This window comes from Chiloscyllium punctatum, chromosome 2, assembly GCF_047496795.1.
Source record: "Chiloscyllium punctatum isolate Juve2018m chromosome 2, sChiPun1.3, whole genome shotgun sequence".
Lineage (NCBI taxonomy): Eukaryota > Metazoa > Chordata > Chondrichthyes > Orectolobiformes > Hemiscylliidae > Chiloscyllium > Chiloscyllium punctatum.
The window spans coordinates 17,719,653-17,745,574 of record NC_092740.1 but is presented as its reverse complement, the minus strand read 5'-3'; the positions used below and the strand labels follow the sequence as shown (position 1 = coordinate 17,745,574).

General features: G+C 45.3%; 1 protein-coding gene across 7 annotated transcripts in view; it reads right to left on the bottom strand.

The window, feature by feature from the left end:
- The window catches only part of palld (palladin, cytoskeletal associated protein), a 453,391-nt gene that overhangs the window by 49,784 nt on the left and 377,685 nt on the right, over nt 1–25,922 (bottom strand). For all 7 annotated transcript variants that reach the window (XM_072594395.1, XM_072594413.1, XM_072594404.1 and 4 more), the window contains 3 exons: nt 8,579–9,241; nt 6,917–7,055; nt 1,363–1,464 (listed from right to left, as the gene is read on the bottom strand). In XM_072594395.1, the coding sequence (XP_072450496.1) occupies nt 1,363–1,464; nt 6,917–7,055; nt 8,579–9,241 (904 nt within the window). The remainder of the gene's footprint in view (nt 1–1,362; nt 1,465–6,916; nt 7,056–8,578; nt 9,242–25,922) is intronic.

Below are 25,922 nucleotides of genomic sequence, written 5' to 3'. Positions count from 1 at the left end.
TAATTCAATTCCAAGTGTATGTTTGTACAGCTTGTAAATCAAAAGTAAAAATACTGCAAGATGTCAGAGCAATATGAAAGCCAATTGTAGTTACTGGAGACATGAAATAAAATAACTACAAACTAAAATGTTGGAGAAATTCTGCAGCATCTGCAGAAAGAGAGAGAAACTGTCGATGGTTCGAGCCGATTGACCTTTTCTGACAAAGAATCAATTGGCACTAACTCTGTTTCTCTCTCCACAGAGACCTGCTGAGTTTCTCCAGCACGTTCTGTTTTCCTTACAGAGAGATTTGATTTTAAAAAAGCGATAGTTTTGAAAGGAGTGTGTCGCAGACCACCCAGTTCGCACTTCATGGTTGAGCCTAAAGTACAAACAATTTATTTTAACACCACAGATATTTCATGTCAATCTCTCCTGAGAAAAGTTGCTGAGCTATTCAAGTAAACTAAAGGAGAAACAAATTTTAAAAAAAAACTGCCGTTTGGAATGGAAAGAGAATAAATCTGGTGAACATATTAGTCCGATCAGTGTCAAAAACCTTTTACATTGTTCCTAGTTCAGAACAAAAGCCAAGTACTGAGGATGCTGGGGATCTAAAATTGTTTTGTTAACTCCAGACCACATTTAAGTGAAAACAGCCCAGTCCAAATCTCAAATTAAAAGAAAATTGGTAAAATGTTCTGGCTAATGTGAGGCAATTCATTCCTGTTCATTTGTGTCTCCCCCCCACACCCCCTCTGTCCCGTTCCACTAAAGTAAAACAATAACAGAAAGGAAAGAATCTGATATCTTAATTCTAACTGAGGTATCAATGATTCCCCTAAAGAATGCATGCTTTGTTCTGCTGCAGACCTACCGTCTTGGTATTGCCATTGGGAAATGCTGGGATGCTGGGCGGCACGGTGGGACAGAGGTTAGCACTTCTTCCTCACAGTGCCAGAGACCGGGGTTCAATTCCCACCTCAGGCGACTGACTGTGTGGAGTTTGCACGTTCTCCCCGTGTCTGCGTGGGTTTCCTCCGGGTGCTCCGGTTTCCTCCCACAGTCCAAAGATGTGCAGGGTCAGGTGAATTGGCCACGCTAAATTGCCCGTAGTGTTAGGTAAGGGGTAGATGTAGGGGTATGGGTGGGTTGCGCTTTGGCGGGGCGGTGTGGACTTGTTGGGCCGAAGGGCCTGTTTCCACACTGTAAGTAATCTAATCTAAAACTGGATCGGAAAACCTCGCTGAATGTTGCAGGGGTTTTTGAGGTATGGATCAAATCAGTTTTGTTCACTCATTAGAAGCGCTTTCTCACATGAAATTGAATTCAGAAGGATGAATTGGGATGCTTTTCCAAATAAAAGAAAATGGCGACTACCTGGACCACAGGGTCATCCTCTGCTTCCTGGAAATTGAAGACAGTGGCGGCATTGTCTGCTCCCAGGAGTCTGCGTGCCATCTTTTCCTCATAGGTCAATCTCTGCCGAGGTGGGAATAAAGGAAAGAAAGGGCAGCTCAGTCACAGTTCATGCACGATCAACGAGTGAGTATACGGCATTCCAGAATGCTTCCGGATCAAGGAATCGCTACTAAAGCACAACGCCGGGGAAAGATGGGATTGCCTCCGCACAGATGTTCCCACAAACCCCGGGATCTCCCGGGGCTGCTTTGTAACTAATGGCGTATCCTCTGAAGGATAGTCACCGCTGTAATGCAGGAAATACAGCAACCAATTTGTGCACAGCAAGCTCCCAAAGAAGAGCAACCAATTTTCCATCAGTGGAGACTTTGTTCAGTGATCGATGGACAGGAGATTTTCTTGAATTGATTTAGATCTTAATATCGTTCCTCAACATTGACAAACTCAGTATCTAAACTTCTTCAAAAAAAATCTCAAAACCATCCAATGCCTGTCCTGACCCAGAGGAAGGTTCCATACCCGTTTCTGCATGATACCAAAGTGTGGGTGTGAGTGTGTTCAGTGGAGGCGGACTTGCTGGCCTTGCCCTCTAACATACTCAATGGATCATGGGACATTTAAGAACTGACATCTGAGTTTCCCAGACCATCCCAGCCCTGCCTTGACAGAAGCTACCATGCAATCAGAGGTCCTCAATGCCATTGATTGGGGCCTATTTGTCAGGGGATTCAGTCGGAACTTGTGAAACTTGAAAGGGTTCAGCAAAGATTTACAAGGATGTTGCCAGGGTTGGAGGGTTTGAGTTACAGGGAGAGGCTGAATAGGCTGGAGCTGTTTTCCCTGGAGCATCGGAGGCTGAGGGGTGACCTTACAGAGGTTTATAAAATTATGAGGGGCATGGATAAGATAAATAGACAAAGTCTTTATATCAGAGAAAGAGAGTCCAAAACTGGAGGGCAGAGGTTTAGGGTGAGAGGGGAGAAACTTAAAAGGGACCTAAGGGGTAACATGTTCACACAGATGGTGTGCATGTGTGGAATGAGCTGCCAGAGGAAGTGGTGGAGGATGAGACAATTACAACTTTTGAAAGCCACATGGATTATGAATAGGAAGAATTTAGAGGGATATGGGCCAAGTGCTGGCAAACGGGACTAGATTAGGTTAGGACATCTAGTTGGTATAGACGAGTTGCACTGAAGGGTCTGTTTTGTGCTGTGCATCTTTATGACTCTGAGAGATTTTTAAAAAGGTAATTCACAGCAGGAGGGTATCTCTGGCTAAGCCAGCATTTATTGCCCACTCCTAATTCCCCAGAGGTCAATTAAGAGTCAACCAGATTTCTGTGGATCTGGAAAACATGTAGGCCAGACTAGGTAAGGATGGTAATGAGGAGATTAGTGAACCGGATGGGTTTTTTCCCACAATCAACAATGGCTTCATAGTCACCAGTAGATACTGAGCCCCAGACTTCTATTGAATTCAAACTTTATCACCTGCTGTGGTCAGGTCCCTAGATCATTACCTGGGTCTCTCGACTAATAGTACAGCAACAATACTACCAGGCCATCACCTAGTGCTTTTCATTTGCCTGTTGTGTGTTGGAGGTCATGGAGGGAGGGGATTGGAGTGCAGGGCAGGAAGTGGCTTTCAGAGGCCACCCCTTTGCTGTCATGCATGTCAATGAATGCCTCCTGATTTGGGAAAATGGAACCCGCCCCCCCACACCCCAATGGGCAAATCTGGCCGACAGGTCACCACCCAGTTTTGTCACTTGCTAGGGAGACGGGAAGTGGGGGCAATGGCAAATTGAGGCCGGTAAGTCATCCCCAATTGACCTTTTCATCTCTCTTTTCATGGTGAGGTGACCACCTCTGGGATTGGTGAGAGAAAGGCTGAGGGTGGAGAGTCAATAGGAGAAGCTGATACTGCTCTCCATTGAGAAGGGATTGGAGATTTGATTGAAGAATTCAAAATCTTGACTGGTGTAGACTGGAGCGAATTTGATGGAGTGAAGGGTTGGAGGATTTGAGCTATGGGGAGAGGCTGAACAGGCTGGGGCTGTTTTCCCTGGAGCGTCAGAGGCTGAGAGGTGACCTTATAGAGGTTTACAAAATTATGAGGGGCATGGATAGGATAAATAGACAAAGTATTTTCCCTGGGGTGGAGGAGTCTAGAACTAGAGGCCGTAGGTTTAGGGTGAGAGGGGAAAGATATAAAAGAGACCTCAGGGGCAACTTTTTCACACAGAGGGTGGTACGTGTATGGAATGAGCTGCCAGAGGAAGTGGTGGAGGCTGGTACAATTGCAACATTTAAGAGGCAATTGGATGGGTATATGAATAGGAAGGGTTTGGAGGGATATGGGCTGGGTGCTGGCAGGTAGGACTAGATTGGATTGGGATATCTGGTCGGCATGGACAGGTTGGACCGAAGAGTCTGTTTCTGTGCTGTACATCTCTATGACTCTATGACATTGTTCCCACTCATGGATTGGTTGAAAATAAGAGGACACAGATTTAAGATGAAGAAGTCCTGATGGCAACATAGGAAAAACGTTCCAATGCATGATCTGGAACGCATTGCCTGAGACAATGGTCGAGGAAGATTCAATCTTTGCAAAGGGAATTAGATAAGTGCTTGAAGACTACAGATCTGTGTAGGGAAAAGGTAGGGAATGTGACCATTTGTTTGCTTTTACAACATGCTGGCTGGCCTACTATAGGAAGGATATTACTAAATTGGAGAGGGTGCAGAAAAGATTTTCTGGCATGTTACTGGGCCTGGAGGGTTTAATTATCAGGAGAGCTAGGACGTTTTTCACTGGAGCGTAGGAGGTTGGGGTGGGGGGTGACCTTTATAGAGATTTATGAAATCATGAAGGGCATAGATAGGGCGAATAGCAAAGGTCTTTTCCCCAGGGTTGGGGGGGTTCAAAACAAGAGGGCATAATTTTAAGGTGAGAGGAGAAAGCTATAAAAAGGGACCTGAGGGGCAATGTTTTCACACAGAGGGTGGTATGTGTGTAGAATGAATTGCTAGATGCAGGGACAGTTACAACAATTAAGATACATTTGTACAGATATATGACTAGGAAAGATTTAGAGGATTGTGGGCCAAGTGCTAGCAAACATTCATGGCAGAATTTGAACCTGGAGCCCAGGCCGCTGCCTGCACTGCAAGGTTAATAGTCTAATGAAAACACCACTAGGCCATCAATTCTAAGAGGATGGTACTCCAAACGTAGAGGACAGAGATGAAGACTTTTTTCGCTCAGCGAGTTAAGCAACTTTGGAACCTAAGAAAGCATAATTGAATTTTTTTTGGGAAAGAGATGGATAAACCTTTCTTAGGCAGGGGAATCGAGCATTACTGGGAATAGGCGGAATTCAGAATAGACAGGTCAGCCATGATGTTACAGAATGGCAGTGCAAGCTAGAGGGGCTGAACGGCCAACCCCTCTTCCTTTTCTGTGTGAGGCATGATGTGTCCATTCACTTTTGATCCCTGACTAAACTGTCTCACTATTCTCCAGCTTTCCTGGGAGAACAGGCCAGGAATTCCATCAAGCCAGGTGTCAGGAACAGTCACATGTGCACTGTCAAGGTGTGAGTGTGTGTGGGCACAACTGCCCCTTTCGCCTTGGTGAGTGTGGTGTTCAGCTCCTGGAGGTACAGTGGAAATCTAAACCCAAGTAAGGATTGGCTCCTTCCATCTCCCTTCACCAAATGGTTCTCAGACATTTAACAGGGTGGTCCGTGGTCAGCACTGGATAAATACATGTTGCCATCTTTACAAAGTTTAATTTTGGGTCTGACTGTGGCAACTGGGTTCATTTTCCACTTCACGTCCTGACATAGCCCATTGAGGGGCGACTGTCACTACACAAACTGCTCCAAGTACAAGGCGAAAAACGGGTACATTGTTCTTCAAATGTATCTGCTCCTTGCATTGCTCTTCAAGATTCATACAGTGCACTACAAATTGAAAAACATCCCCACTTTTTAGTTTCCTGCAATCGTATTTCTTACCTCCTCTGAGTGAACTTCCTCATTTCACCCTCATTTGGACTAATTGGCGACAGGTAATGTCCACGTAGACCCTGACGATGGGGCTGGCAATGAGTTAACCCAATTCTCTTCATTTACGTTGCCAAGCAAGCTTGGGGAGATGGAGATGTGTTTTGTTTCAAAGAGAACGTTACGGGATTAAAAAATGGATGGGCTCATGGCTTTTTGCACAAATGAAAATATTGTGTTTCCACCAGCAAGGTACAGCTGGTGGTCAAAAATGATCCCAGAAACAACGGGTTCACAAAAGTAAAATAAAAAAGTGCAGATGCTGAAAATCTGAAACAAAAAGAGAAAGTGCTGGAGACCATCAGCAGGTCTGCCCACATCAGTGGAGCGAGCGACAGAATTAATGTTGCGTTTTTTGACATGATTCTTTTTTACAGCTTGAGTTCTGATGAAGAGACACACCAGACGCAAAGCACTGACTCTGTTTCTCTCTCCATAGATGCTGCCTGACCTGCTGAGTTCCTCCAGCACTTTCTGCTTTTCTTACAGCTGATTGCAAGTTACACCAGAGCGAAGAGGGCTTTTGGGCTATTTAACGGGATGATTCCAAAACGGCATGTTTCAGGAGAACTGCCTCAAGCGTGTAAGGCTGGAGGTCATGGACAGACTAGAGTGAGAGCAGTGCTCCCCTTTGTCAAAAGGTCATTTTAAAGTGGAAGGCAGCAGGTTTTGAGGGGATTTAAGAGTGGTGGGAGTCTGTAATGTGCTGCCTAAGAGGTGGGAAACCTCACAACCTTTATAAAAAGGACTTGGATGAGCATTCAAGTCCTTGGCGGGCAAGTGTGACTTGTGGAGATAGTGGTATATTTCTGGCAGTACAGATACGCTGGGTCGAAGGAGTGTACTGTAAGGTTCTATAATTCTAACTGAGTTTAGCAAGACTAATGTATTTTAGGGCAAGGAGCCTGAGGAGTAAAATCATCACTCAGCAACGTGTGACTTGGGAACTCTCTGCCTCAGAAGGCAGCACAAGGCGAGGTCACTGAATACTTTTCAAGCAGAGATGGAAAGATTCTTGTCAGGTGTTGGGGAGGGGTCAAGGGTTATTGGGGAGCGGTGGGGGGCGGGGTTAGCTGGCAATGTGGAAATCAAAACATGATCTTGTTGAATGGCGGGGAAGGCTGGAGGGGCTGAATGGGCGAAAGTGAGGACTGCAGATGCTGGAGATCAGAGTCAAGATTAGAGTGGTGCTGGAAAAGTACAGCAGGTCAGGCAGCATCCGAGGAGCAGGAAAATGGACGTTTCGGGCAGGAGCCCTTCATGAGGAATGAGGCTGAATGGTGCTTCTATTTCATATAGCTCAATGGAGTCCACTCAATACTCCAATCCCTTGAAGGTTTGAAGATTGAAGATGAAGCTGTTGAGCTGACATCAATGTGGAATACCGCTTGGAAAATTCAGCAACATGAGTATTTTGTTCCCAATCCACAGTCCTACCTGGCCATTGCTCAAGCGGTCATCCTTAAACCGTAGCTTCCTTTCCAAATCCTGAATGACCGCGTCCTTTGTTCCCTGAATTTCCTCATCTGTTGCCAGGCGAGAGGTTCGGCTGTTTCTCTTTAGACTCTGCGGGGTTCTGCAGGACACAGAAATGTTAGATTTTCTTCAGAGGAGATGGGCAGCCTCAACTTCATTTCTTTGGCACTTTAGCCCAGAATTTCAGGCGCTCCAGAGGCCTTTATAAATGGAGGACTCTGACAGATCCCAGTCTTGTCTTCAGAGGGAAGGGTGTAAGTTAGGAATCAGCACAGCCACATATGTACACAGAATATTTATGAAGGATAGATAAAATTCTAATTATGGGTGATCATCTGAAGGAATTTAAATCCTCAGCCCTGACAAATTCAGAAAGAAAATGTGCAGTTTTCAGTTTGAGTGGGAAAAGCAGGTACCTGCTGCTGGAGGGTTCTGATTGACAGGCCATCTGGTGTAGCTTAGGGGGAAAAAGTAACCATCTGTCCCTGCAGTTTCTATTGGCTTTGATGGCAACATTTCCCAAGGGTTGTTAACCTCATTGATCCCATACTGAATGCTTGGCTGGCTTTCAAAATATCAAAGACAACTCTGATTCAGTGGCTGAGTTGATTGACAGTTTGAAGAGGTCTGCCTTGGCCATCATCGTTTGCCCATCCCAAATTGCAGACGGCAGTTAAGAGTCAAGAGCATTCCTGTGGGTCCTGGAGTCACATAGCGTTGGCAGATACCCTTCCCACAGGGCACTTTACAATAACCAACTGTGGTCTAGGGATTTTTAATGTCTAATTTGTATTGAATTCAAATCTGCCGTGGTGAGATTCAAACTCAAGTGGCATCAATGTGGACTTCAACAGTTTCCTCATTTCCCCTTCCCCCACCTCACCCTAGTTCCAAACTTCCAGTTCAGCACTGTCCCCATGACTGGTCCTACCTGCCTATCTTCTTTTCCACCCTCCCCCCCCACCAATCTATCACCTTCATCCCCTCCCCCACTCACCTATTGTACTCTATGCTACTTTCTCCCCACCCCCACCCTCCTCTCACTTATCTCTCCACCCCTCAGTCTTTCTGCCTGTATTCCTGATGAAGGGTTGATTTTACTGCTCCTCTGATGCTGCCTGAACTGCTGTGCTTTTCCAGCACTACTCTAATCTAGACTAAGATGCTACATCAGCCCGGTCTCCTGGATTAGATTAGATTACTTACAATGTGGAAACAGGCCCTTACCGTCCCGCCGAAGCGTAACCCACCCATACCCCTACATCTACATCTACCCCTTACCTAACACTACGGGCAATTTAGCATGGCCAATTCACCTGACCTGCACATCTTTGGACTGTAGGAGGAAACCGGAGCACCCGGAGGAAACCCACGCAGACACGGGGAGAACGTGCAAACTCCACACAGTCAGTCGCCTGAGGCGGGAATTGAACCTGGGTCTCTGGCGCTGTGAGGCAGCAGTGCTAACCACTGTGCCACCGTGCCGCCCACAACCCAGTGACTGTACCAAGGGTCAGTGCCTTCTCCGAGGGAGCACTGTTCATCTATTACCGAAAGGAATGTTAGACAACAGACAGAAGACACATTATAAAGTGCTGAGATAGCACCTTGAGGCTTACTTACATGGCGACGGCTCCCTTCGGAAGACCCAATGTGTTGACGGGTGACACAATGGCCTGTGATGGCAACACGGAGCTGAGGAAGGCACTGGGTGATTGGCCAGAGTGAGGGGAGGCCCTCCCCGTTGAGGGGGGCGGGCAGGGAAGCTGGGAGGGGGAAGCGAGGAGAGGCGGGGGTGGGGGCGGCAGAGGGAAAGGGTCCTGAGGGAAGAAAGCAGGAGGGGTGAGAACTGGCGGTGGAGGAGGGAGGGGAGGCGAGGAGGACGAGGGGCTCAGCGTGGAAGGGGAGGTGAGGTAGCGCTGGTCGGAGTCAGACGGGCAGGGCTGAGGTAGGGTGACCCGGTTAAAGGGCTTGTGCAGGGTTGGGGGGGAGAGGGGGGAGGAGAGGTTAGACCCTGACGAGCCAGAGGAAGGAGACAGGTAGCCGGCAGAAGATGGAAGGCTTTGGGCGGCAATGAACTGCTTGGGCCGGGCGTAATTGAAGCTGGTTGTCTGTTGCATGGCTGCGGGAGTGTGGGGGTTTAGCACACTCATGGGGGCAGGGGTGAGCTGGTTCGAGGGCAGCGAGCACTGTGGGAAACAGAACGTCTGCTGACTGGGCCAACCACCTCCGCCTTGCTGATCCGCCAAAACCTGGTTCTGCAGCTGCTGCAGTTTCAAGGGGTCCCTGGAACAGAAGGAACAGACACAAGAAACCATCATCAATCCCACCGCTCAATGTGAAGATCTCCTACATCAATATCTCAGTGTGTCGTTTCAACAAATGGCTGCTTCACAGGCATGTGGTTTTCCACAACAGCAACATCCTACAAATTAACAATGAAGGAACTTGCATTTATTGAGTAGAAACGCCGATTGGTATGGGCAGGAGGACACTCGGCCCGTCAGTTCTGTTGCTTAATGACAATCTTCTGTTTCTTCATGTCCATGCGCATCAGTTCTATCCAAATAACCATCCAATACCCTCCTGAATGCCTCAATTGAACCTGCATCCACCACATTACTAGGCTGCACACTTCAGAGGCCAACTACTTGCTAGGCGAAAAGGTTTTTCCTCACATCACCCTCACTTTGTTTGTGTGCCACTGTCAATCTATTCCCTCTCTTGTTTTCACTTTTACAAGCGAAACAGCTTCTCCTGATCTACTCTACCCAGCCCTCTTATGATGGTGAAAACCTCCATCAGATTTCCTCTCAGCCTTCATCTCTTCCAGGAGAACAGTCCCAATTTCTTCAATCTAAATTTCTCATTCCTAGAACAATTCTTGTAAATTGTTTCTGCGCTCTCCCCAGTGTGTTCACATGTTTCTTGTGATTTGGTGCCCACAACTGTACACATTACTCCAGCTGAGGTCTAACTAGTGCCTTATATGGGTTTAATATCACTTCCTCGTTCTTTATTCTCTGACCCAATTAATAAAACTAAGAACTCTATATAGAATCAAAGAAATGTACAGCACGGAAACAGACCCTTCGGTCCAACTCATCCATGCCGACCAGATATCCTAACCTAATCTAATCCCATTTGCCAGCATTTGGTCCATATCCCTCTAAATGCTTCCTATTCACACACCCGCTGAGATACCTTTTAAGTGTTGCAATTGCACCAGCCTCCATCACTTCCTCTGGCAGCTCATTCCACTCACACACCACCCTCTGCATGAAAAGGTTGCCACTTAGATCCCCTTTAAATCTTTCCCTTCTTACCTTAAACCTCTGCCCACTAGTTTTGGACTCCCCTAGCCTGGGAAAAAGACCTTATCTATTTATCCGATCCATATCTCTCATGATTTTATAAACCTTTATAAGGTCATCCTTCAACTTTCAATGCTCCAGGGGAAACAGTCCCAGCCTATTCAGCCTCTCCCTATAGCTCAAATCCTCCAACCCTGGCAACATCCTTGTAAATCTTTTCTAAACCCTTTTGGGCAGTATTTCAAAAGTGGCCTAACCAATGTCCTGTACAGTAGCAACATGACCTCCCAACTCCTATACTCAATAAAGACAAGCACACCAAATGCACTACCCTGCCTACCTGTGACCCCACTTCCAAGGAGCTATGAACCTGCACTCCAAAGTCTCTTTGTTCAGCAACACTCCCCAGGACCCGACTATTAAGTGTATAAGTCCTGCCCTGATTTGCCTTTCCAAAATGTAGCACCTTACACCTATCTAGATTAAACTCCATCTGCTACTCCTCAATCCATCGATCTATCTGATCAAGATACTGTTGTAAACGGAGATAACCTTCTTCGCTGTCCATTACACCACCAATTTTGGTGTCATCTGCCAGTTTACTAACCATACCTCCTATGTTCACATCCAAATCATTTATATTAAATAAAAGTGGTGAATATGTTTTATTAACTACTCTTTATCTGTCCTGCCACCTGCAATGATCTGTGCACATATACACCCAAGTCCCTCTACTCCTGCACTCTCTTCAGAATTGCACCCTCTATATTTTATATCGTCTTTCATTGTTCTTCTGAAGACCTTTCACATTCATACAACTTTACTGTCAGCTCAGTACTTTTGTCATGCACTTATTTTGGTCATGTTAAAAAGTTACAGAAAGCAAAGTCCTTCAATCAGTAAATTAATCACACGCTGATAATGTGTATTACTGATGTTGCTAAAGTCATAAATGTTATCTGATACAGTTCCCAATGCTTCATCAGAACAGTGTACTGTATCAACACTATGTTAATTATATGGCTATGCTATACAGACCAAGACCTATGGTCTAAACAAGCACATTAAAAAGGATACCGTTGACTCTAGACTTCCATGACCAATACGTACACAGGGGCAAGACTACATAATCATTCCTGAAGACCAGTCTTAATTTAAAATTCTCGATGTTTCATAACTATTTTGATCTTTGTTACAGTGACCATCTAGGGGGCTATCATATTTTACACGGGTTTGATTTAGTTTCAATTGATAATATTAAAAACAAATGAGTGCTGGGAAACAGGGGAATTAGATGAGAGGAAAACATATATAATGTTGTGATCGATGGGTAAGAAACTAACAAGAAAGGACTTTCTGTTCAGTTTCACAATTTACACAAACCTAAATCAAAACAAGTTCTCATTTTAACGTCTGGCAATTCAGGAAATGCCGTACTGCAGGTATTACCCCTAATACAGCTCTCCATCAGTACTGCATTGGTATTACTCTCATTGCAGCTCTCCATCAGTACTGCATTGGTATTACCCTTACTGCAGCTCTCCATCAGTACTGCATTGGTATTACCCTCACTGCAGGTCTCCACCAGTACTGCATTGGTATTACCCTTACTGCAGCTCTCCATCAGTACTGCATTGGTATTACCATTACTGCAGCTCTCCATCAGTACTGCATTGGTATTACCATTACTGCAGCTCTCTATCAGTACTGCATTAGTATTACCATTACTGCAGCTCTCCATCAGTACTGCATTGGTATTACCATTACTGCAGCTCTCCATCAGTACTGCATTGGTATTACCATTACTGCAGCTCTCCATCAGTACTGCATTGGTAGTACCATTACTGCAGCTCTCCATCAGTACTGCATTGGTATTACCCTTACTGCAGCTCTCCATCAGTACTGCATTGGTATTACCATTACTGCAGCTCTCCATCAGTACTGCATTGGTATTACCCTCACTGCAGCTCTCCATCAGTACTGCATTGGTATTACCCTCACTGCAGCTCTCTATCCGTACTGCATTGGTATTACCCTTACTGCAGGTCTCCACCAGTACTGCATTGGTATTACCCTTACTGCAGCTCCCGATCAGTACTGCACTGGTATGATCCTTACTGCAGCTCTTTATCAGTACTGCACTGGTATTACCCATACTGCAGCTCTCCATCAGTACTGCATTGGTATTACCATTACTGCAGCTCTCCATCAGTACTGCATTGGTATTACCCTCACTGCAGCTCTCCATCAGTACTGCATTGGTATTACCCTCACTGCAGCTCTCTATCCGTACTGCATTGGTATTACCCTTACTGCAGGTCTCCACCAGTACTGCATTGGTATTACCCTTACTGCAGCTCCCGATCAGTACTGCACTGGTATGATCCTTACTGCAGCTCTTTATCAGTACTGCACTGGTATTACCCATACTGCAGCTCTCCATCAGTACTGCATTGGTATTACCATTACTGCAGCTCTCCATCAGTACTGCATTGGTATTACTCTTACTGCAGCTCTCCATCAGTACTGCATTGGTATTACCCTCACTGCAGCTCTCCATCAGTACTGCATTGGTATTACCCTTACTGCAGCTCTCCATTAGTACTGCATTGGTATTACCCTCACTGCAGCTCTCCATCAGTACTGCATTGGTATTACCCTCACTGCAGCTCTCCATCAGTACTGCATTGGTATTACCCTTACTGCAGCTCTCCATCAGTACTGCATTGGTATTACCCTTACTGCAGCTCTCCATCAGTACTGCATTGGTATTACCCTCACTGCAGCTCTCCATCAGTACTGCATTGGTATTACCCTTACTGCAGCTCTCCATCAGTGCTGCATTGGTATTACCCTTACTGCAGCTCTCTATCAGTACTGCATTGATATTATCATTACTGCAGCTCTCCATTAGCACTGCATTGGTATTACCCTGACTGCAGCTCTCCAACAGTACTGCATTGGTATTACCCTTACTGCAGTTCTCCATCAGTACTGCATTGGTATTACCCTTACTGCAGCTCTCTATCAGTACTACATTGGTATTATCATTACTGCAGCTCCCCATCAGTACTGCATTGATATTATCATTACTGCAGCTCTCCATGAGCACTGCATTGGTATTACCCTTACTGCAGCGCTCCATCAGTACTGCATTGGTATTACCCTTACTGCAGCTCTCCATCAGTACTGCATTGGTATTCCCCTTACTGCAGCTCTCTATCAGTACTGCATTGGTATTACCCTTACTGCAGCTCTCCATCAGTGCTGCATTGATATTACCCTTACTGCAGGTCTCCACCAGTACTGCATTGGTATTACCCTCACTGCAGCTCTCTATCAGTACTGCACTGGTATTATCATTACTGCAGCTCTCCATTAGCACTGCATTGGTATTACCCTCACTGCAGCTCTCCATCAGTACTGCATTGGTATTACCCTCACTGCAGCTCTCCATCAGTACTGCATTGGTATTACCCTCACTGCAGCTCTCCATCAGTGCTGCATTGGTATTACCCTTACTGCAGCTCTCCATTAGTACTGCACTGGTATTACCCTTACTGCAGCTCTCTATCAGTACTGCATTGGTATTACCCTTACTGCAGCTCTCCATCAGTGCTGCATTGGTAGTACCCTTACTGCAGCTCTCCATTAGTACTGCACTGGTATTACCCTTACTGCAGCTCTCTATCAGTGCTGCACTGGTATTACCCTTACTGCAGCTCTCCATCAGTACTGCATTGGTATTACCCTCACTGCAGCTCTCCATCAGTACTGCATTGGTATTACCCTTACTGCAGCTCTCCATTAGTACTGCACTGGTATTACCCTTACTGCAGCTCTCCATCAGTGCTGCACTGGTATTACCCTTACTGCAGCTCTCCATCAGTACTGCATTGGTATTACCATTACAGCAGTTCTCCATCAGTACTGCATTGGGATTATCATTACTGCAGCTCTCCATCAGTACTGCACTGGTATTATCATTACTGCAGCTCTCCATCAGTACTGCACTGGTATTATCATTACTGCAGCTCTCCATCAGTACTGCACTGGTATTATCATTACTGCAGCTCTCCATCAGTACTGCACTGGTATTATCATTACTGCAGCTCTCCATCAGTATTGCATTGGTATTACCCTTACTGCAGCTCTCCATCAGTATTGCATTGGTATTACCCTTACTGCAGCTCTCCATCAGTACTGCATTGGTATTATCATTACTGCAGCTCTCCATCAGTACTGCACTGGTATTATCATTACTGCAGCTCTCCATCAGTATTGCATTGGTATTACCATTACTGCAGCTCTCCATCAGTATTGCATTGGTATTACCATTACTGCAGCTCTCCATCAGTACTGTATTGGTATTACCATTACTGCAGCTCTCCATCAGTACTGCACTGGTATTATCATTACTGCAGCTCTCCATCAGCACTGTATTGGTATTACTCTCACTGCAGCTCCCTATCAGTACTGCACTGGTATTAAAATTACTGCAGCTCTCCATCAGTAATGCACTGGTATTATCATTACTGCAGCTCTCCATCAGTACTGCATTGGTATTATCATTTCTGCGGCTCTCCATAAGTACTGCATTGGTATTATGATTACTGCAGCTCTCCATCAGTACTGCACTGGTATTACCCTTACTGCAGCTCTCCATCAGTACTGCACTGGTTTTATCATTCTGGATTATGTGCTTCTCTACTGAATCAGTGCAGTCTCAGATCTCAGTGAACCCAGCTCTGAGACAGGAGTTTATTGTCTCCACGTCTGCCTCTGAGTCATGGGGTTGTGGTGAATCGAGTAATCAAACCAGCACTGACTGCTTGTCAAGTCCAGACAGCGAGCTCAGCTGTTGATCTTGGGTTCAATTTACACAGCACTCCTTATCGGTGATGAGAAGCTTTATCAATAAAACAGCCAAGTCAACACTCAAAGAAAAGAATTATTTAGTGCGGAGTCTTAACCCCTTCAGAAAATGATTATTTACAGCAGCGGAAAATATTTCACCACATAGAATTGCTAATCTGAAAGGATGTGTTGGGACCAGGCTATTGGTTTTGAATTCCAAATCAAATTGAACCAAAACATTGCAGGTTCGTCGACCAGACAACAAATAGTTTGACTATATTTCCAACAGTATACCACTGCCTTCATTTATTCACTTATGGGCTGGTAAAGCAAATGTTCATTGCATGTCCCTAATTGCCCTTAAGAAGTGTTGGTGAACCGTCTTTACGACTTCCTGGGCTGTTTCACAGAACAGTGAAGATTCAAACATATTCGCTTTGGGGCCCAGTGGTTAGCACTGCTGCCTCACAGCACCAGGGACCCCGGTTTGATCCCACCCTCGGGTGACTGTCTGTGTGGAGTTTGCACATTCTCCCCCATGTCTGCGTGGGTTTCCTCTGGGTGCTCTGGTTTCCTCCCACAAAGCTGTGCAGGTTAGGTGGATTGGCCAGGCTAAATTGCCCACAGCGTGTTGGCCAAATGGATTGGCCATTGGAAATGCAGTGACAGACCAGGGGAATGGGTCTGGGTGGGATGCTCTTCAGTGGGCCGGTGTGGACTTGTTGAGCTGAAGGGCCTGTTTCCACACTGTAAGGAAATATATGGATTTGTATAAAGGTCAGCCGAGGTAAGGATGACAGATCTCCTTCATTAAAGGATATTGTCTGACCATTACTGCTTCTAGATTTTATTATGTCACTATACCAACTATCACTGCTCATAAGAAGCAATGCAAATAAATCAGGATGAGAATATATTGAAAATTTGAAATCTCCCTCAACTGCACTTTTCACTTCCTTGTCATCTTAAAGAACATGGGCAACAGATACTTGGGAACACTACCATGTCACTCACTATCCTCATTTGGAAATATATCGCTGTTCCTTCACTGCTGCTGGGTCAAAATCCTGGAACTTCCTCCTTAACGACACTGAGGGTGAACCTGTACTCCAAGGACTCAAGAAGGTATGTCACCACCACCTTTTCCAGGGCAGCTAAGGATATAGGGTGATAAACGCTGGCCTAGCCAGATGTGCCTTCATCCCACTAACAAATTAAAGGGAAAATAAGTTGGGACCAATGGACAGCCAAGAGGTTGGAAACAATGTAAAATACAAAGGCACTGAATTGTGGAGTTTAGAGAAGACAGGATGACAACAAATGCTTCAGCAGATGGGATGCTAAATATGGAAGATGTAGATGTGATTGGATTGAGGGACTTGAGTAGGAAAGGCAGAGAGAAAATCAAAGTTGAGCAAGTTCTCTTAAAAGGTGAGCTGAAGAGATAAGCAGGAAAGACTTCCTCGTGCAAAATGAAGTCCTGGATGTACTTAGACAATTAGAGGTTTCAGGATGGGGATGGGATTTGTTTTTGTTTGGGAAGTGATATAGAGTGGGGCAGAAACACTCAAAGAAAAGAATAATCTAGTGAGAGTGCTAGCCTCTTCAGAAATGGGTCTTTACAACAATAGGAAATATTTTACTGCATAGAATTGTTCATCTCAAAGCATGTGTTTGTAGTAGGCTATTAGTTTTGAACTCCCTATCCAGTTCAATCACGATTTGGAGACACCGGTGTTGGACTGGGCTGTACAAAGTTAAAAATCACACATCAGGTGGTTGTGAAGGAGCAGTGCTCCGAAAGCTAGTGCTTCCAATTAAACCTGTTGGACTATAACCTGGTGTTGTGTGATTTTTAACTCAGTTCAATCAAAACATTGAATAATAGCAGACTAGACAACTAGTAGTATGACAGGATGTCAACTTGAGCAGTGAGTCTAGGTAGGATGTTCTTCAGTGGGTTGGTGTGGACTCGATGGGCTGAATGGCCTGCTTCCACACTGTGGGTATTCTATGATTCTACGATCAGCCACGTGTTAACTGAAAGGGGGAGCAGGCCAAGGGGATGAATGGCCTATTCTGGCCCCGGCCAGGAATGATCCTTGCTCCTGACCTTTGCAAACATCAGAGTGGTGATACGTTCTGGCCAAAGATAACTCATGGTTTAATTGTTTTGTTACTTTAAGCTTTCAGTGAGCATGGAAATAAGGAGGGAAGGAAACAAAGAAGGTCTATTTATACAGCACGTTTCAGAGGAGTTCACAAGACAACAAATTATTGCTGAATAAGAGACATGCTGTTGCAGCTTTTCATCTTGTAGCTCTCAGGACAGAATTGCAAGAACACCAAATCTCAATGGGGACAACAAGCAAACAGAAAGAACATGTGCAGGCTTTGCATAGTTTGCCAATGAACAAAAGCTTGGGGTCCACTATTCCCTGCCACCTTTCATATGGCAGCACCTACATCAATCAGAGTCCACCTGCCTGGTTTAAATTTAAACAACAGTGTGGTATAGTTGTGTGTTCCCTGGTGTATTCTTCCGGGCAATACCTCAAACAATCAGAGCCCACTAGTCAAACAATCAGCACCCTCTTTTCATGCATTGTTGTTCTCCTTGAAATTTGGTATTCTTGCAATTTCAGTCCTGATCAGTGCTAATCGAAGAGAATTTGACAGCTTTTCTCTTTTTTCATAATTCCACAATTTCTGCACAATCCAACAATAATAAATAATTACAATTATGGCTCTGATGGCAGCAGCTGCAATAAAATTTCATAATCGGACCTGATACTATATCCTATTAGTTGCATTGGGATAGCCATACTGAGAAATTTGCTTTGATATTCACTAGAAAACAACTTTCAGTGGATAGCAATAAAATTCGTGACTAGATGCAATGCTGATGAACTTTGCTAACTAGCATTTTTTTTAAAAGTCATCAATTTACAGCATGTTATAAAGACCTTTCCTGTTTGTACATATTTTCCAACCACAATGACAGTGGGACTGCAATTGCAAATTATCACCAACTGTCTGAGCTTCCTGACAGCAAACATCAGCTGGAATCCATCAACAATTTGCTGTCTTTATGCCAGAAAAGGCTTAAATTTTCAAAACCGCAGGGCCCTTGTTCCATCCCCTGGCACTGATAATGCACAGCACTGATGAGTCCAGTGCGAGCCTGCAGATCGAGTCATAAAACAGGCCCTTCAGCCCATCAAGTCTGCACCACGAAAACTGTACTGCGGCCTACACCAGGCCCACTTTCCTGAACTAGGCCAACAGCCTCAAATGTTATGACACTCCAAGTGCTCATCCATTTTTAAAAATGGATTATGAGGTTTTCCTCCTTAACTACACTCCCAGGCAGTACACTCCAGACCCCCCCCCACCCTCCAGGTGAACAGGTTTTTCCTCAAATCCCCTCTAACCCCTTGCCTTTGACTTTAATTTTATGCACCCTTGTTCTTGACCTTTTGACTAAAGGAAGCAGCTGCCCTCTATCCACACTGTCCATGCCCCTCATAGTCTTACACACCTCAAGCAGGTCCCCATCAACCTGCTCAGTTCTAAAGAAAACAACTCGAGCTTATCCAGCTTCCCTTCATCACCAAAAGTCTCCGTCCCAGGTAGCATCCTGGTGAATTCCCTCCCCACCCCCTCCAGTATAATCACATCCTTCCTGCAGTGACCTGAACTACACACAGTGCTCCATCTGAGACCTCATCACAGTCCTGTATAGCTCCTACATGACCTCCCTCCTCCATGCTTCGGCTGATAAACGGCAGTGTCCTGAATGCCCTCCTATTAACCTGTCCTGCCACCTTCAGGGCTTTGTAGGCAATAACCTCCAATATCCCTCTGTTCCTCTGAGCTTCTTGGTATCTGCCATTCATAGTGTGTTGCTTCTTCCAAAGCGTATCACCTCACATTTACCAGCATTAAATTCCATCTGCAACCCAAACTGTTGCAATATTACGAGAGTGGATCACTTACAGGTCTGTTAGCCCAGAATGCCTCCTCTCTGGGGCAGCAACCCAATTAGTCCCACAGTCTCCTGGTCTTTTACTTGGGCCTGCAGTTTTTTTAAAATATCCCTTTCACCTTTGGGTTCTGAACACAAGCTAAACTAGACTACTAATAACGTTGGCTCTGTTTCTCTCTACAGATGTTGCCAGACCTGCTGAGTTTCTCCAGCAATCCCTCTGTTTCTCTTTCAGATCTCCAGCATCCACAGCATTTTGCTTTTTGTGAAGATTCCCTCATTCAGCCTTTTTATTTATTACTTTTTGGGTGGGATGTGGACCTTGTTGGAGAGGTCTGCATTTACTACCAATCACCAACTGCCCTTGAGAAGCTGGAGGTGAGCTGTTCTCTGGGACCGCTGTGGTTTTTGGGGTATAGGAATACAATAGGGAAGGAGTGCCAAGATTTTGACACAAGGCCAGGCACCTCCAGGATGATATGTGGCTTTCAGGGGAACCTCCTGCCCTCGTTAGTGGCCTTGGGCTTAGAAGGTGCTGTTGAAGGAGCTGCTGCAGTTCATCTTGGGCGGCACGGTGGCACAGTGGTTAGCACTGCTGCCTCACAACGCCAGAGACCCGGGTTCAATTCCCGCCTCAAGCGACTGACTGTGTGGAGTTTGCACGTTCTCCCCATGTCTGCGTGGGTTTCCTCCGGGTGCTCCGGTTTCCTCCCACAGTCCAAAGATGTGCAGGCCAGGTGAATTGGCCATGCTAAATTGCCTGTAGTGTTAGGTAAGGGGTAGATGTAGGGGTATGGGTGGGTTACGCTTCGGCGGGGCGGTGTGAACTTGTTCGGCCGAAGGGCCTGTTTCCACACTGTAAGTAATCTAATCTAATCTAAACAGAGAGACACGGGGTGCAGGTAAATAATTCTTCGTGGGTGGCACGGTGGCACAGTGGTTCGCACTGCTGCCTCACAGCGCCAGAGACCCGGGTTCAATTCCTGCCTCAGGCGACTGACAGTGTGGAGTTTGCACGTTCTCCCCGTGTCTGTGTGGGTTTCCTCCGGGTGCTCCGGTTTCCTCCCACAGTCCAAAGATGTGCAGGTCAGGTGAATTGGCCATGCTAAATTGCCCGTAGTGTTAGGTAAGGGGTAGATGTAGATGTAGGGGTATGGGTGGGTTACGCTTCGGCGGGGCGGTGTGGACTTGTTGGGCCGAAGGGCCTGTTTCCACACTGTAAATAATCTAATCTAATCTAGTAATCTAATCTAATGTCTCAGATGGTGTAAAACCTCTTGAGTGTTGTTGGGAGTTGTACCCACCCAGACAAGTATTCCATCACAGTCCTGACTTGTGCCTTGTAGATGGAGTCAGTAGGTGAGTTATTTAGCCTGGTCTGATAAAAAAAAGTAATCCGTTAGTCATGGCCTAGCGGGTCACACTCTAGATACTAAATCAGAAAGTTCAAAGTTCAAGCCCCACGCCAGAGACCTGAACACAAAACCACGGCCAATACCTCAGTACAGTACTCAGGGAGTGGATTATCTTTTGGATGAGGCTTGGAATTAAAAGATCCTGTTCCAAAGTTCCAAATAATCATTGACTAGAGGAGATGATTGGTCATTGTCACATTGCTGTTTGTGAGAGCCTAAGAACAAAGTATTTGACTGACACATTTCCTGTTTTACAGGAAATCACTTGGGTGATGATTGTTATATTATGGCTGACTCAGTGACACCAGATCACATGCTCCAGGCAGGCTGCAACAACCATGCCTTTTTTAAACTGTAGACAGAAATGAGAAAGCACTTTTTGAAACCAGTTTACGAGGACGGCTACGTGATTTGAAAGTAAAGGAATTCAATAACCCTGCCTGTGTAGCTGTGTTCCAGCAACCTGCAGACAAACTGGAGCTGAGGGGTTGTTTGTAAGTGAAGCTGACTGGTTTATCAAAGAGGGACCAATTATCAATGACAAAGGTCTTCTGCCTGACAACAGCTATGTGATTGGCTGTCAGGTAGCTGACCAGGTTGGGCTATGAGCAAGACAGACAGAAGTTAGCTCAGACCAGAGGAGAACTCTCAGTTCTCTGCGGTATGCCACTTTAAACCTGAAGAAAACCAGCTTATCTCTCCTTCCGCATATACTACAATCTGTAAGTTTGAATTTGATAAGTTAGAGACTTTTCATAAGTGACTCAGCCACCCTGTGCCGCTTGAAAACAAGTAGAAACATTTGCAAAAAGGAAAGTTGAGGATAAACCTTCAGATCAGCAAGAACTAACCCAGCAGATCTGGTGAACAAGGACCAGGGAACTGTTTTACCAGTTTTCTCTTTGCCAATGTGCACTTTACCCCCTTGTTTATGTCTGTGTCTGTGTGCTTGTGCTAGTCCATGTTTGTGTATGTTTGTATGTATCTGTGTGTTTGCGTATGTCTCCTCAAGTGTTTGTGTGCGCATGTGTGAGTTGTTTATAAAGGGTTCAGAGGTTTAACTTGCAGAGTTGAATTAATTCAGTTTAATTATTTACATGTAGCTAGAATTGAACAAACCTGACCCATAATTTCCATCAATCTGAGTCTGAAAATCAGATGGTTTGATGTGTTTATGTATATCTCTTGAACATGTTAATTTTTGTGATGATTGTGGGAATAGTGGGTCTTGATTTCCAGTGCCTTACCCCAGTGAAGGGTAACAATACTATATATCAAAACAAAATCTGAGGTGTGGCCAAAACTTACAACACGCCAACGTTTTAAATAGGGTGGAATTATGAGAATGTTGAAAGGGACTTTCCAAATTAGATTGCATGCTTGGAGTTTCCCTCTCCAGCTGTGAAAGTTCATCCTATGGGTGCTCAATATCCAAGATATGCATCAGCGAGCTGTTCAACTCTAGAGGCATATCACAGCCAGCGTTCAGCTTGTACACCCATGAGCCTTTTGTCACTAGGTAGCAGTCGGCTAAGGCTGTTGCAGCAGTGATGGCAGTGTGATCCACTCCTCCTGGCCATTGCAGCCTCGTCCTGCAGGATGGGGTCTGCTTCTGGAGCTTCAGTGACTTGGTGGGTCCGGCGGCCAATCCACCCTAACCTGCACATCTTCAGATTGTGGGAGGAAACCTGAGCACCCGGAGGAAACCCACGCAGACACGGGGAGAACGTGCAAACTCCACACAGACAGTCGCCCGAGGCTGGAATCGAACCCAGGTCCATGGCGCTGTGAGGCAGCAGTGATAACCATTGAGCCACCGTGCTGGAATTCCAGAGGCTTCACTGTCGGCTTTCTGCAGCAGTGAAGAATGTGAATTGAACAAAGATGGACTTTGTCTTAAGTTTTTTAAATGTATGATTTCTGCTATTAATATAGGTACCAGAATATAGTGACTAAAACACTTCTCACTGTAGTTTTCGCAAAAATACAAGTGACAATAAATTACTATTAAAATTTTAAAAGTACAAGCGCTATTATAGTGCTTTGTGGTACTGTCTTGGTAACAAGGAATGAAGACCTCTCTTATGTCAATTAAACACATCCACTAAATCAAAACCCTACAACACCGAATGAGGCTATTTAGCCCATTATACCTGTAGCGGTGACTTTAAACAGCTTTCCAATGAAGCCATGTGTTTAGACAGTGTTTCTCACAACCTTTGGATGTTTCAAAGTGCTTGACCATCTCAGTTTAAAGACAGTGTAACAAGTGCAGGTTCCCACGCGCTACAGTGAGCAGATCATCTACTTTTCTTTTTCCTGTGACGTTTCCAAGCGAGGAGTAGCAGATTGGAATAATGCCCCCTTCCCCTCTCTGAAAGAATGCCGTGGGATCCTATATACCCAGCTAAGGAGGCAGGCAGTGCCCCAGTTTAATGCCTGGGGACCTCAGACAGTGCAGCACTCCCTCACAAAAGCAGTAACGTGGCAGTCTCCAATCTGAGGAAGGGTCACTGGACCTGAAACATTCATTCTGATTTCTCTCCACAGATGCTGCCAGACCTGCCGAGCTTCTCCTGCAATTTCTACGTTTGCTTCTGATTTACAGCATCCACAGTTCTTGCACGTTTTCCTCTCTGCCCTTGTGCTGGGAGACCTGGAGTGTGATTCGGACCAGGAACTTTCGAATGCAAAGGCCATCCCGCTACCACTGAGTCAGTACAAACTGAGTGCCCCCAATATCTGCTCTTTCCCCATTGCCCTTCGCTCTCTTTATAAGAGCTCCTTTCTCAAGCTCCTTTTGAGAATGACTCAATGATCCTGCTCTCACCACCCTTCCAGGCAGCATGTGCCAGATCACACAACGTGCTGCATAAGAACAAAATTCTCCCCATCTCTCCTTTGGCTCACTTGCCGAATAACCTTAAAAACCTAGTCCTCCACTGACTGATAGATACATACTTGTAGATATTAAAGGCATCGAGGGGCATGTGGAGGACCAGCCACGATCATGTTGAATGGCAGCGCAGGCTTGAAGCGCCTACTCTTGCTCCTAGATTCTATGCTTCTCCTAACAGTGGCAGCAGGTTCACCCGATAGATTTACTTCCGCACCCTGAGGAGATGAGAGTACTAGAGCTGGAATTCCCCCTTTTAAAATGATAAAGACCTGCTTAACCAGGATCACTGTTGCTACTTCCTCAAAATTGATCCTATTATTTTATTTGGTAAAAGGAGTTGGAACATGACCCCGAGAGCCAAAATAAATAGTGTCAGTCATAGAGATGTACAGCACAGAGACAGACCCTTCGGTCCAACTCATCCATGCCGACCAGATATCCTAAATTAATCTAGTCCCATTTGCCAGCACCCAGTCCATATTCCTCAAAACTCTTTCTATTCATGTACCCATCCAGATGTGGTAGTGATTATAACATTGCATCTGCCTTCTAGAACAGGGAGGGGTGTGTGTGCACGTGCACACAGTCTTTTCTCAGGAGTTGCATAAGTGGGTCGTGAGTCTTTGGGACACTCTTCCTCAAGAAGCTAATGCTGTGAATACTTTTAAAGCCTGAGGTTGACTGATTCCTAGTAAAGCAAGTGGGTGAAAGGTTATCAGGGTAAGCAGGACTGTGGAGTAATCAGATCAGATTTACCATCATCATAGTAAATAGCAGAACAGGGCCTGAGGGGCCGAATAGCCTACTCCTCTGCCTTGTACCTTTGTTCCTTTATGTCCTGAGGGTAAGGGGGTAATACTGACGACATTCATCATAAGCAACGTCAGTCGTGGTGTTAGAAAGACTCCAAAGAGCGATGTAACAGAGTAGACCTTATGCTAAATGTGCAGAACAACCTTGGCTATCCGAACATCAATTATCCAAATTTCGGATTATCTGAACAAGATCTCAAGGTCCCGTAAAAACGCTATCCATTATCCGAACAATTTGTTGTCGAAACTCTCAGTTATCCGGACAAAGTACTCCATACCCGTCTCTTTCGGTTAATCGAGGTTGTTCTGTATATGGTTATGAGAATGTGAATGAATAGTTAACTGAAAAAATACTTCCAATTCCATAAAACCTCTCTTCAGTATTAAAGTGTATCCAACTTCATTGAAGACGACCACCATATGACAGACTGAGATCTTAATTCCCTTACCTAAAACTCTTCCCACTTCCTCTCAGGATATTCTTTAAGGTTCAACTCCCTGATTAAGATTTGGTTGCCTGTCCAAACATTGATTTTCTGTGGTCTGGGACTGAATTTTTAATGCAGGAACCTGACGGCCCCAGATGAATCTGGGGGTTCCAGCCCCTTTCACGGTGCCATCTTTGAATGCTCATGCCTTCTTTGACCAGAAGGCAACCTGGGCATTCGGATGGATGCCCCAATTGTCGCCAGGCCTCCCTGGAGACAGGCAGGCAGCTATATAAATGCAAGAGAGCATTGACAGGGAGGAGACACCCCCAATCTTTGACATTCACAATGGCCTGAACCTCAATCTATGCATCTCTATCTATCCACCATCGCGCAGCCTGTCCCCAGTATTGAGTCAGCCGAGTTGGCTGTACTCAGGTCCATAGTGCGATTGCAACCCTCAATGTTCAGCCACCATCCCAAGGTCGAGACAAGACTGGCTCACTGTTCTTGGCTTGAGTGTGCTTTTTTCTACATTCCTGGAGGGTATATTGGGCCTGGCCTCATTCATTTCACATCCCTAATTGCCTTTAAAATGAAAGGCTTGTTGGCCACTTTAGCGGGCAGGTGAGAGTCAACCATGTCGCCATGGGTCTGGAGTCATGTGACGGTCAGACCAGGGAGGGACAGCAGATTTCCTTCCCTGAATGATATTCATAAACCGTATGGGTCTTTATGGCAATCGACAATAGTCTTATGGTTACCATTGACTGAGACCAGCTTTTAATTCTAGATTTATTGATTGAATTTAAATTCCACTAAGTACTGTGGTGGGATTTAACCACTGTCAGCAGAGCATTAGCCTGGGTCTGGATTTCTGCTCCAGTGACATTAACTGTGATAAATGAAGAACATTTTGAAAATCACAGGATCTATCTGAGCTTTCTACATGATCTTAACTTAAACCTCGTCCCTTGTGTCTGATTAGTTAAAAAGTAGGGGGGAGGGAATTTAATGTGGAGTTGTTTGGCTGTGCAAAGATGTCTGAGATTATTTAACAGATAAATATTATGAACTTATTTGGCTAAAACGCCTCTCATTTAACCCCTGCACTCACTGTGCATTGCATGATATGGCAAGTCTCGTCAGGTAAACATTGTCAAGTTTGGACTACGTCAAATACAAAATAAAGGACGAAATACAAAAGAGACAGAGAGAGAGAGAGAGAGAGAGAGAGAGAAAGAGAATTCACAT